Source organism: Gordionus sp. m RMFG-2023, chromosome 5 (genome assembly GCF_954871325.1).
Source record: "Gordionus sp. m RMFG-2023 chromosome 5, tfGorSpeb1-WG-v2, whole genome shotgun sequence".
Classification (NCBI taxonomy): domain Eukaryota; kingdom Metazoa; phylum Nematomorpha; class Gordioida; order Chordodea; family Parachordodidae; genus Gordionus; species Gordionus sp. m RMFG-2023.
The window spans coordinates 61095-75335 of record NC_088779.1 but is presented as its reverse complement, the minus strand read 5'-3'; the positions used below and the strand labels follow the sequence as shown (position 1 = coordinate 75335).

General features: G+C 26.8%; 1 protein-coding gene across 1 annotated transcript; it reads left to right on the top strand.

The window, feature by feature from the left end:
• The first annotated feature begins 13610 nt into the window (after window positions 1-13610).
• LOC135929716 (uncharacterized) lies at window positions 13611-13982 on the top strand. Its single transcript, XM_065466420.1, has one exon. The coding sequence runs from the start codon at window positions 13611-13613 to the stop codon at window positions 13980-13982; it is 372 nt and encodes a 123-aa protein (XP_065322492.1).
• The last annotated feature ends 259 nt before the right edge of the window (window positions 13983-14241 follow it).

The following is a 14241-nucleotide window of genomic DNA, read 5'->3' as shown; positions in this document are numbered from 1 at the left end:
CAATGGAAGAAAATGTACTTAATAACTCTAATAACGATTTCCCATTCCCTAGATTTGAAAAAATTTTTTAAATAAATATTAAAACAAAATCTGGATTCAAATTCCTGTGCTTAAAATGTAAAAAAAATATATCATCAAATCAATCGAGTAGCTATAACCTGAAGAAACACCTAAAGGTAAATTGTTATTTTTACATTATAATATTATTTATTTTATTAGACTGTTCACGCCAATTGCTATAAGGAAATAGAGAAACATATAAAAAATTTTGGTATAGGAGAATCTTCATTCAAAAAGACAAATACTATCCAAACCAAATTAACTGATAATAAACATGCCAATATTTCACAAAAATTGGCTGATAAAGTAATTGTTGATTTTATTATTGACACAGTTCAGCCATTGTCCTTGGTTGATAATCCATCATTTACTATGATGATTAAAACTTTATCCCCTGGCACAACAGTTTTATGTGGCCAGACACTTATGGATAAAATAGACGACAACTTCAAAGTGATGAAAGATGCTCTAATAGTAGAGTTATCAGATATATCTTATGTATGTACCACGGCAGATAGTTGGACACATAACAGAAGGTAAAAACTTATTTACATTTATAAATTGATCTGATTAAATATTTTTAGAGCTTCCTTGCCCTCAAGTGCTAGTGTCGAGAGATTATTTAGTAAAGCAAAGCTTATACTTTCTGATCGTCGCTCTAGACTTGGGGATGATAATATTGAAATGATATTATTATTAAAATGCAACAAATTAAAATAAATATTTATTTATATTGCTTATTTTTTTATAATCTAAACTAACTATATTTTTATATTTATAAATGTTGATTTTTATATATTATTTATTATACATTTACATTATAAGCAAAAAAAAAATAAAAAAAATTTGTTTCATTTGTTTCTAAAATTTTTTTTATAAAAAGTAACTAATAGCGCGCTACTTTTTTTGACAAATAGCGAAAGCGGTAGCGCGCTACTTTTTTTGGCAAATAGCTATAGCGGTAGCGCGCTACTTTTAAAAATAGCGTTTAACAACTCTGGATAGAATAGAAAAATGGAAGTAGGGACTACGATAAATGGATGAATGTGATATATAATTGTTCTATGAAACACATTTTTTAAATATATTTTATTTATTTTTAATTTTTATGGTTAATAATGGCGATTTAAAATATTCGGCCTGGTTCTGGTATTCAAAAAAAAATATTTAGTCAGGCCAGGGTTTTTACAAAATATTAAAATAATACGGGCCTAGCGGGACCTACACAGGTCAGGTCTTTAAATTATATTTTGGAAATGCTTTTATTTTTATAATTTCTTCTATCCACAAAGTTTCTATTTGTGAATCTAATTGTTGATAGTTTGGACTAAACTAAATAAATTTTTAATATAAAGAAATCAAATTTATATTAAGCAGTTTTGTCTTTTTTTGGTACAATAGTTTATTGACAAAAATCTCTTACTTAAATTGTCACATATTATGAATTTTTGGCCTAGAAAAAGAGGGCATGTTGTATTTGTGAATTATATCAGTAATTATTTAATTCCATTATTTATTAATTATTGTAAAAATAATTGACGTAAATAAAAAAAATCACTTATTCTCCTAAAAAAATCACTTATTCTCTTAAAAAATCACTTATTCCTTAAAAAAATCACTTATTCTTTTTAAAAAAATCACTTCTCTTTGGTGGATTTTTTTTAGATATGATAATATTTTTTTAGATTTTAAATAAAAAAATCACTTATTCTCCTAAAAAAATAACTTATTCTTGTAAAAAATCACTTATTCTCTTAAAAAAATCACTGATTCTTTAAAAAAAAATCACTTCTTTTTGGTGGATTTTTTTTAGATATGGTAATATTTTTTTAGATTTTCGCGATAATATATATATATATTTTATTTAGATAGAGAATATTTAAAATATATATTTTGGAGATATTAAAAATAAAAAGAGAAATAACAAGAAAAAACCTTATAGTCTCATAATTTGTGATATTCAAAACGTTAAGAAAATAGTTATCCTTTCATCATTAGTATACTATTGAATATTAAGTTTATGTTTTAAGATACAAATAAATTTTAATATAAAAAAAGTTAACGCGTCAGCAATTTCGTTTCTTTTGTAATATTTGTAACATTCATTCATTCATTGCCACGGCAAATATTACGCGAAGTGCAATTTCATCACTCAACAGGAGTTGTAGCGTGCACCATGTATATTCACTAATATATAGATCCTATACATGATGTATACCCCCTTTATTGTAGTGGACGGTACCACTAGTGTTTTTAAACTATTAAAAAAGGCTAACTCAATATTTTAGCCAGAAAAATTATTGCCTGAGCCTCGATATTTCGATAATATATATCTAGACCTTCGTTCCTTCTATGAGCAAAATCTTCAAACTTGCGTAATATTTTTTTTCCTGGATGAAATATTGAGTTAGCCGTTTTTAAAAATCTCTAAACGAGACGTTTAACAACACTAGGTAACCAATAGTCAGCTAGCTAATAAAGAAGGGGGGAGTAAGAAAGAGATGATCTATTAGTTCCGTTACCGGCAGGATAATGTTAAAAACTTTAATGATAATGTTAATAATAATGTACCTGTCGCCTGGTTAGATTATTTAAGAGAAGAAAAATAAGTTTTATGTTCGGTAAACACATCCTTGGAAGATAAAGATATGTCTATATAGGGTGTCCTATTCCAGAGACATCTAAGTTCCTTATAATTGTAAAGTTGGTACCTGAAACCCATTATCCTAAGGAGCTTATTATAGTTTTGTTTGTTTTTTTTCCTGTTTTCTTATCACTATTTTCCTTCATTATTTTTTGCAGTGTTGTTAAAATAGCGCGCTACTTTTTTCAGTAGCGGTAGCTATAGCGCGCTACTTTTAAAAAAAAAAGCGATAGCGGTAGCTCGCTACTTTCAATTTTACATAATAATTACATCTAAAAATTATTAAAATATAATTTTTATAAAATCTAAAATTATAATCCTTTTATTTAATTTAATTTTGAAATTTATATTTATATTTAAGTTATATATTAGATATAAACAGTTGTTAAATAGCAATCTGTATTTAATTTATATTTCGCGCATTCAATAAATTATATATTTTTGAAATTCCGTTATTGGTAAGTCCTTGCTTTTATCTTATTTTATATTTCATTTTACAATTTATATTAAGCATTAATCTTGTTATGTGTGAGATTGTTGAAGATATTGAAATTTCTTTGAAAAATGAGCAAAATATAGATGTTCCTTTTCCAAAATTCAAGAAATACTTTAACCTTGAAGAAAAAATTAATACTGGATATCAGTTTCGGTGCAAGATGTGCCGCAAAATTATCTCTTCAAATCATACAAGCCACTTTAATTTGAAAAAAACATTTAAAGGTAATATATTAAACAAATTTAATATCAATGTGTAGGCTAATCTTTAATTTTTAAAATAAATTAAAATCAAAAACCAATTTTTTTTTATATATTCATAAATTTTATCTAAATTATTTAAAATAGTTATTTCAATCATTTTTATGTACTTATCTCCTACATAATTTTTATTCTAAGTATTTTATAATTTTAGACTGTGCACACTTCAAATTATAAAGAGATTGAAAAATATCTCAAAAGTTTTGAGGTAATGGAAGAAGATAAACCCACTTCCAAATCAAATTTAATACAAACAAAATTAACCAATTTGGATTCATCAACACCTGGTGTATCCCAAAAATTGGCTGACAAAGTCATTATGAACTTTATAATAGATACAGTTCAACAATTATCCTTGGTGGATAATGATTCTTTTATAAAGATGATAAACACTTTTTCTCCACGGACCAAAATATTTTGTAGGCAGACATTTGATGGCAAGAATTTTGGAGAGCTTTAAGGAAATGAAAAAATCTTTGATATTAAATCTATCAGATGTCTCCTATGTCTGTACAACGGCAGATTGCTGTACTCACAATAGAAGGTAAAAATGTTTATTTTCTGATTTATAATATGTCATATTTTTAAAGCCTAAATGCCAAGCTCTTTGGAATAAACAAAATAAGTCATCAAAGACGTCTGATATTTTCAAAAAAAAATTAGGACGTTATTTATTGACATCAAACACTACAAGATGGAATAGTGTTTACAATGCTATGAAACTTTTAGCATTGTTTCAAGATGAGAAAAAAATGGAAATGAATTATATATTGGATCAAATGGGAATACAGTATTTTAATGTGGAGGAGCATACTTTTATTAAAGAATATACTGAAGTATTTTTAATTAACCTCTAGATGCTTTTTTTTAAATCTAAAAATACTAATTTAAATATTTTTGATGATTTTTTTCATATAAAAAGTTTGTTTATTAAATTTAATACTGCGTTGCCCTCAAGTGCTAGTGCTGAACGATTATTTAGTATGGCAAAGCTTATGCTTTCTAATCGACGCTCTAGACTTGGGGATGACAGTACCGAAATGTTATTATTATTAAAGTGCAATAATAAATAAATTATATATATATATGTAACAAATTATAGTCATGTTTTTATATCAATATTTTATTTGTGGAAATAAAGTTACGTAAAAAAAAAATATTTTAAAAAAAAATCAAAGTAGCGTAAAAAGTAGCTAATGCGCTACTCATTTGAAAACGATAGCGGTAGCGATAGCGCGCTACTTGTAAAAGTAGCGTTTAACAACACTGATTTTTTGTCATTCATTAGAATCAGTATCGTGCGTTCCCATAAATCCTTGTCTGTACTAAGCAAGCGATGCTCGGGATCCTCAATATATTTATAATATTAACATTATTATAGTGAACGGAAAATTTATTTTAACTCTCTGATTACGAAGGAAGTAGTATGTATTTACTCCAAATATTTCTTTTACTAATTAATTACACAATACCTAGATAGAATTTTCATCGCCAGAATAATTCAACATAAAAAATTATAACATTCACATCACAAGTCTCAACACCTAACAGGCAGGAAACTCAACAAATTAGGTATTAGGTCAGTTTTAATACTTACTTATTAAAAATAAGGGAAGGAAAAATATATAATGGGAAAAATTATATAATAATTCTTTGTATTTGGAATAGTGTTCTTAACTTATTAACTTCTAACCTGTTTCTTCCTTACACTCATTTATTAAATGCCTCTAATACAAAATCAGTATGGGTAAGCTTCCATTCTTTTTGTTAAATCATATCTAGGTACAAGATTTGTTTGTGTATATCCCTGAGGCAAAATCGGCACGTTCGCTCACCTTGAGCAGGTCTATGACCTACGTCTACGTGTTAGATAGATTAAGAATAAATTTTTAACTCTGAATTATGCTTTCCAAAAAAAAAAAATTAATAAATAAACAAATAAAAAATAATAAAATAAGGGAAAATGCATGATTTATAATAAGGTCTTTTATAAATTTTTATGCTATGTTCTTTAGATTTTTTTATTTAAATTTCTCTTCCGAAAATAGTTAAAAAAATAAATCAATGTCATACTTGATATTCATTTTATATTTCCTTGCTTAAAATATGACTAGCCTTAAAAAAAAGGGTGGAAGGGAGCTTGTTATTATTTTATTTTTTATATTACTATATATTTCATTATTGAAGTTTAAAAAAATTTCCGAATTTTATTGCACATGCAAAAAAAATTTTTTATTTTCTCTTCTTATTATACAGTTTCTATACTTTCCAAAATAAAAGTTTAAAAAATAGGAAAAATTTTTTTAAAAAAAAAGTATGAAATTTGATTTTATCGATGAAAATCAACCCTTATCCGATGTCGAATTTAAAGTGAATTTTTTATTTTACCTTATTTATTTTAAAGCTAAATAAATTTTAGATCGAAAACCAATCCATAAACGCTCATAAGATAGTATTAACAATGAAGAGCGATGTTTTTAAAAACATGTTCTGTGGTAATATTCCTTTTGATGATGAACCAGTTTTAATCAAGGATATCGAATATAAAGTGTTCAAGGCTATGTTAAAGTAACATATTATATTTGTTCAATATATTTTTGATGATTTTTAATAGAAAAAAAATAGGAACTATAAATTAAAAAAAATAAGAAATTCATTTGTTAAAAAATTTTTTTTTTTTTTAATAAGAAATTTCTGATTAACTTTCAATTGTGTCTATATCAAGTTTTTAGCCTAAAAAATTGAATTAAGTAACTAAGTTGATTCTCAACTTGAAGATTGCTTGGAATATTTTTGTTTAAAAACATTGCTACGCTATTTTATAGTTGAATAAAGTTAGGTAGTTTAAAACTACACTACGTTGTGATCGATTTTGTCTTATAATTTTGAATATCTTTTTATATATAAACTTCGATAAGGTATTTTAAAATTCTACTTGTCCTTAAAAATCAGAGACCAGATAGGGTATCCATTTTCAGCCATAGTCGCAATTCAAAATTATCCCATTTTTTTAGCTTTGTCTTGATTCTTTTATACCAATATTTTTTTTTTATCACCATTGTTTAATTTTGCAAATGGTTTTAGGTATAAATTTAGAAAATCTGAGAAACAAAATGCCTTTGATTGAATAATTTTTCCAATATAGTTATATGAGTAGTGTTCGGCTCGATTTGAGCCGATTTTTAAACACGGCTAACTCAGCGTTTTATTCAGAAACGAGCCTAAAGATTTTGCTCATTAGATGACACATAGGTTTGGACATCTATTAGCTATATCTCTAGACTTAGGCAATATTTTTCTGGCCAAACATCGGTCAAATCAAGCCGTTTAACAACACTAGTTTTATGCCTATTTTTTAAATTTATCTTAAGGCCCATCCTGGATTTTTTTTTTTAAATTTGTTCTTAAGCCCATAGTTTCACAAAATTTTCAAAAATTAAAAAAAAAAAATTTTTTTATGCATGAAGTGTTGTTAAACGGCTCGTTTTGAGCCGATTTTTAAAAACGGCTAACTCACTATTTCATTCAGAATAATTTAACTCAAGCCTGAAGATTTTGTTTGTAGAAGGAACAAAGGTTTGGACATCTAAGGCTTAGGCTATATTTTTCAGGCTAAAATATTGAATTAGCCGTTTTTAAAAATCGGCTCAAAATGAGCCGTTTAACAAAGATTTTTTATTAAAATTTTTTATTTATAAAGAAATGTTCAAAAATTTTTTTAAGACATATTTCAAAATTTACAGATTTGGCTTGGGCCTTCCATTTTTGATAAAAAAAAATCAAGCAGATATTAATTAGCCCTTTATGTACTAGAGAAAAAATCGAGAGGGGGGGACTAGCTGTGGTCTTCTCAGTAGCGTAGTTAAACGGCAATTTAATTTCGCCAGAAAAATAATGCTTAAACCTCGAGATTTCGTTAATAGATGTTCGAACCTATGTGCCACATATCAACAACGTGTTTAACAACACTAACTCCTCAGATACCAATTCAGAAATGCTATATCTTTAGAATCAAATTAACTTTGTAGATTTCATATTTTAAACATATGTATATTAAATAAACTCGACCTTAATTATTTTAACTGTTATATCAATAATTTAATGTTATTTTATCATTCATTACATGACAACTTTTGTCAGGGGAGTTCAAAAAATTGACAAATTATTTTAATATGTCACAATGTAATATAACAAAAAAAAATATATAAATGATTATTTTGAATGTTTCTCTAAGTCTAAGGTTCAAATATTAATATAATATAATTTGTAATTAATAAAGAAAGGATATATATAAAAAGTTATTTATTTACAAAAACAGATGAAAAAAAGTTCACATAGATGACCTATTGGGGTCTATTCCAACCCCAAGCTCCAAACCTTTAAAAACTCATGAACTACTGAACAAAAATCAAATTTAATTTTGCACACATACACTTTACCTAAAAATGTTAAGTGCTACTAAATGATTAAGGCAAAAATATCAAAGAATGTTTTTTTTAAAATGACTGGGGCTGCATAGTCCCATCTGTGCAATGCAAGGTTAATTATTGATTGCGCTACCAAATGATAATTTAAATTTTAAAATATTTTATGAAGGACCATGGAGTAGTTCCGTGTATAGTGGGCCTAAAAAAATTGCTCATTCATAGGCTAGGGCCTAATTTTTTTTTAAAATTAAAATAAAATAATAATTGGAATTTCTCCATGAAGGACAAATTAATTTTAATTCAAGTTTTAAAATAAAAATAAAATTTTGACCATCTAAATAAATATATAAATTTCAGGCTAAAATTTTATTGGGCAGGCTAGATTTTGCCCTAAAATGTTGCATTTTCAGATCTCTACCATCATAGAGGGGCAGCACAAATATTAAATACGATGAATTAAAAAGAAAAATTTCAAGACAAGAAAAAGGAGAAATATACATTAGATTTCAAATTGAAATAACAAATCGTTTCAAATTTTTTTTTTGATAGGCCTAGTTTAAAATAGGGTGTGAGACCTATAAGTAGCGTTGCTTAAAGCGGCTGAGCGGATTTTTAAAAGCGGCTAACTTGAAATTTTATCCAGAAAGAAATTAGCCAAACCTGAAGATTTTTCTCAAAGATGGCCTAAAGATTTGGACATCTATAATACTTTTATGGCTAAAAAATAGACCCGAATCGGACCTTTTAATAACACTAGACCCGAGGACATAGATTAATAAAACTTCAACAATTCATTTAATTTAACTTTATTTTGAAAATAAAAATACTTTTGAAATAGCAAAAAATTTCTGAACTATATAATCTTTCTTCTTTGAAATTCAATAGAAAAATCGTTTTTGATTTTTTTTTAAAAAAAATATCTTATATTCTGTTATAAATCCATAGCTCTTAGTATTTTTTTATTCTGAGCGTTTCACATTTTATTCTGCGCGAAATAATATGACTCTTAAAAAAAATCAATTATTACCGAAAGACTTTTTATCATCTTATTTTTTAATGATCAGCATCGGGCCTTTTAAGCCCAGCCCGGTCCAAATATTTTTTTTGAAAATTTTTTCAATAAAATTTGTCGGCCCGGCCCGAACTTATTTAAATATAGAAATTAATTTTTATAATTTCTCAAAATAAAAGACATATGGTATATGGCGTCTAGTTATAAATTTTTATTTTTATTTTAATTAAAAATTCAATATTAAAATTGATAAATTTAAATCTATTTAAAAAAGTTCCCGGACCGATTTTTATTTAAAAATATTAAGCCCGACCCGGCCCGAACCCGGTTTTTTAAAAAAAATGGACGGGCCTACTTTTGCAGATCTCTATAATTTTTATTGATTTTATTTAACCTTTTTCCTTTGTATTTTTCCCCAAATTTTTAATTGAAATTTGAAGAAAATTATGACATTTTTTTAAAATGATAAAGATTAAAGTTTATAAATATTATGTCAATAAGAAAGATACGATAATGATGTAGATAAACTGTTCATCTCTTTACTTTATCGTTTTATGAGACATCGTCCAAATTATAAAATATTTTATCTCTCCACCCCCCCCCCCCTTTGAACTTTTATCTCTTAAAAGATAAAAAAAAAAAATGGCTATTCTAAATTTACCTCAATTCAAAAATGTAGGTACATCTACACGGACGAAATAAATCTAGAAGAGACCTTAAATCTTCCGGAACTGATTAATCTTTTGTACGCTTCTAAAAAATACATGTTAACCGCCTTGCAATACAGATGCGTCAAGTACGTAAACGACAATATTGATCGATCCAATGTCATCGACGTTTACCTGTCTACCTCAATTCACCCCGAGATTGATAAATCAAAATGTTTAGAAGTTTGGATTTTTATAAACGAATTATTCGACATTCAATTTGACGTATACGAATAAGAAAAAAATATTATTCGTGCGAATTATGCGAAATTATTTCGCAATAATTGAACATGTCCCGAAAATGTATTTTCAAAATAAAAATGGCGTCAAAAAAATTTAAAATTCTCTAAATTCGAATCTGATAAACAATCACCCCTTTTCCTTTAAAACCTGTTAAGCACTGCTCAGCAGAAGTACTAGAGGGAAGAGGGGCATTATATTTTGTATAAATATTTTTTTTAAATCATTATTTTATCCAATATATTTATTTTAATATTATAATCGATTTGATTGACACCAAAATAAATCTTCTAAATCATTGATAGGCATCATTAGAAGGCTCTATAACCTGAAATATATTTATTTCGAAAAATTAACTTGATATTTCCTTTTCTGAATCATTAGCGCAATTATATCACATGAATATTAAGATCTTATAATTTTTCGCTAAATAACTGTGGTATTTGAACAAATTAGATATCTTCCCGATTTTTAATTAAAACTATCAGTCATATTTATATACATATTTTGTTTGTTCCATAAAGACTTACACTTTTGATAAGAGTATGTTTTAAGCATCAACTGTGGCCACTAAATTAATATTGTGGCAGGCACATCTTAAATCCTACGGTAGAAAATGATAACCTTCTACTCTGTTAATAAGGATATCATTGATATCCACATCTTAAAAATTTTCACTTATTTTAGAACTTTTGTCCTCATACATTCTAAAAAAATATATAGAAAGTTATATATAATTTTAAAATGATTAATTTGAAATAACCTTGAAAGCCTTTACAAAATTTCTATCATTGTTAGTAATGGTTTTTATTGAATTCTGGATATTAAACCTCTATCTTTTTTGTATATCAATTATAATCTTGACCAAAAATATTAAAAGTATGCTTACCTTCAACACATTTTAAGGCTAAGGCTGCAGACCTTCGTTGCAATGATTTCAAGTCGATCCAATGAGCTGCAGCATCTTTGAAAGTTTTTTCATTAAGATCCACCTCTTTTTAGAAGAGAAATCTATTTAAGATAGGATGCGGGAATGAAAATTTTATTTCATCCAATCAACACTATGGTCTGCCATGTTTTATGTATTGAAAAAGACAAACTATAAAATATAATTAGCAACTCGGCTCAATATTTAATATATAAATAGTTTCATAAAATATTGTATATTCATTCAACAATATACATTTATCATTAAGATTTTTAAAAGAAGCTAACTCCTTTCCTATTTTTTAAAAAATAAGCGGCATTCTTTGACTTCTAGTTAGAAAAGCCAAACAGTCATTTGATGGCGAAATGATTTTTGTTCAATTAAATGAAGAATTCATTTGTAAAGGGGCATTATTTTGAGTTCTCCTGGGTGAGCAATTTACTCAATATCCCAAGTGTACGATGAGCCCAAATATCCGCATTTAAATAATTTGGATGACTTTATTACAATTCAACAAAGGTCTGGAAGTCGGATTTATTTAATCATATTATATTATAATATTATGGATATAGCTAGCAATATTGTATTCTTGGATTATCTACCAAATAATTATGGAAAAAAAAAATAACTCTAGAAATTTAATCAAAAATCTTGGTTAAGTTGATGCAAATAAAAATATAAATAATTAAATACAAGGTAATTAATTCAGACAGCAATCAAAATTTATATTACGTGTCCAAAATGTATGGAAACCTAATAGATTTATTATTTTCTAATATTAAATATATCAATTTTTATTTTTAATTCAATGTAATTTATTTATATTTAAAAAAAATTATGCCATTTTTTCACTTTGATAATTTTATATATTTATTGTCTAATTTTAATATTATAAATAAATTTAATTTCTACTCATTACAAAGAAAATTATTATAATTTTAAAATATACAAATTCCTAGTTAAAACTTGCATTATTATGGAAAACAGTCAATAGGTAGGGTAAATTTTTTTTGCTCCTAAATGTAAATAAAAGTTATGGAATATGTAAAAATGACTATTTAAAAAATAAATTAAGGCTCTCAGAAAAATGACGAGAAATGTTTTTGACTCCATCGATTTCCTAAACGCTGATTCCGAATTGGTGCAAGCCTTCATAACTCACGAGTATGTTAAACCGCTAACACCCATGATATTGGAATTCCTTCTCAAGTGGGCTCAAAATCGATGCGCCGTTTATTGCAAACCCGTTACTTCGGAAAACGTTATAAATACTCTGAACGAAAGTGGTTTCAAAGTTATGACCTACATAGAGAACTTGAATTTTCTAGACTTCCAGGAAATCGTAGTGAAACGAAAATTATTGAGCGAGAGTGTTCTGATGGAGGTATTTTCCGCCAGGATTCGTAGCTTGGAAATCGATGGTTATAAGCCAGACATGATGAACCTCGAAATTTCACTGCACTGTCATAAGTTTGGTGTAAAGTCATCCTTGCTTAACACCTTCCCAACTCATTTAGATGTATGTAAACAGATATACCTAGTTAGGCTTGGTATTAATTGTGGCTATAACGGTAGAATAATTATAACAGTCAAAGATGGCGATCAAATTTGTCTTAAGCAAGAAATTAATCTTTCTACAGCTTTTGTACCACCCACTATAAAAAATTCAAATATACATTCTTCATATCATTTTGCACTACCTCTAATACCCCTATACCAATCTCACCATTGTATCATGAATTTTAGGGAAGGTGCTTCAACTAGCACTGTGACGTGGAACGGAGAAGCTTTAAAAATTATCTCAGGTTCTCTAGATCCTATGTTAAATGAACTCTTTTACATTTGATATGTTATTTCAAATTTCATAATACACCCTTCAGAACTTATACTAATCATTTATGTCTACTTGTTCAAATAGGATTTATAAATAAATTCATTAAAAAATTATAAATTTAACATTAAGATATTATTAAAGTAATAAATTCAAAATTATGTTATAAATTTTTAGCGATTTAAATTTGTGGCAATAAAAAAAAATATCATTTTTATTAATGACTCGACTAGTAAAGGTTTTATGATCCTAACCATTAATCTTTCTATTTATTCTTAATATCAATCCTAAATTTATAGGAGCGGTGGCCTAACAGGAATTACAGTTGTGAAGGTTTTTCATAAAATGGGATTCTGGTAACGGTTTTTAGATTATCAGAGATTCAGGTTCTTTCTAATTCCGGTGTCGTACTCGTATTCCGTTTTAGCAATGAAAGTTTCGAAAAAATTTTTAACAATAAAACAGGGATACGAATCGTAGGAAAGATAGACTTAAGTTCTGACAAAAATCACGGTTCAGATTCGATTGGTAAAATATATGGCTATGCCAATATTTAATATCAGATCGTCACAGATATTTTGCGTTTTCAAAAAATATCAGATATGGGCCGATCTTTTAAAAAAAACGATCCGATATTTTTTATATTTTTGGGTTTATTTTAAAAATATATATTTTTTTTAAATAAATCACTTTTCTCTTTAAAAAAAAAATCACTTCTTTTTGGTGGATTATTTTAGATATGATAATATTTTTTTTTATTTCGATAGAGAATATTTAAAATATATATTTTGGAGATATTAAAATAAAAAGAGAAATAACGAGAAAAAACCTTAGTCGCATAATTTGTGACATTCAAAACGTTAAGAAAATAGTTATCCATCATTACTATACTAATTGAAATTGAATACTAAGTTTATGTTTTAAATACAAATAAATTTTATAAAAAAAATTAACATCAGCAATTTCGTCTCTTTTGTAATTTTCGTAACATTTTACCTCAATGATATGCACAACTCTTTAAACTTTCTATGTTATGCTGACGACGTATGTATTCTAGCCAACTCAGAATACAAATTAAGAAATATTTTATCATTATTTGTCAACAACTGTGATGGATATGGTTTAAGAGTTAACTACACAAAAACCAAACTGATCACCTCAAATACCGATGCGAGTCACTTAAACCCCTTTAACTTTGAGGGTAATACGATAGAATTAGTGTCAGATTTTAAATACCTAGGAAACAGGATAACGTCATTAGGCCTCACTTTTTTAGATACGAAATCGAGAACGAATAATGCTAGACTCCACCAGCGTCTACATGACAGATTTTCACTGGATGCAAATCCCCTTCAAAAACCTTTACCTACCCCCTAAAAAACTCCCGCCCCCTTCGGCGGCTATGTCTCTTTATCAATATTTTCACCTATTTATTTATTTATACTCTTTTCAAATAATTTATAAAGGATAACTTAAATTAATATATCTCTACTACCAACTATCGATATTTTGTGAGTATAAAGAATTTATTTTTTAGATAATAAATTTAATTAAAACCTCCATTATTTACAATGAATTAATTATTATGGCATTATGAGCTTGCTGAAATATCTAAACCTTTTAAATTATATTTAAA

Excerpts from the sequence above, each read along its gene's own strand:
- LOC135929716 (XM_065466420.1), top strand. The coding sequence starts at position 13,611 with ATGCACAACTCTTTAAACTTTCTATGTTATGCTGACGACGTATGTATT.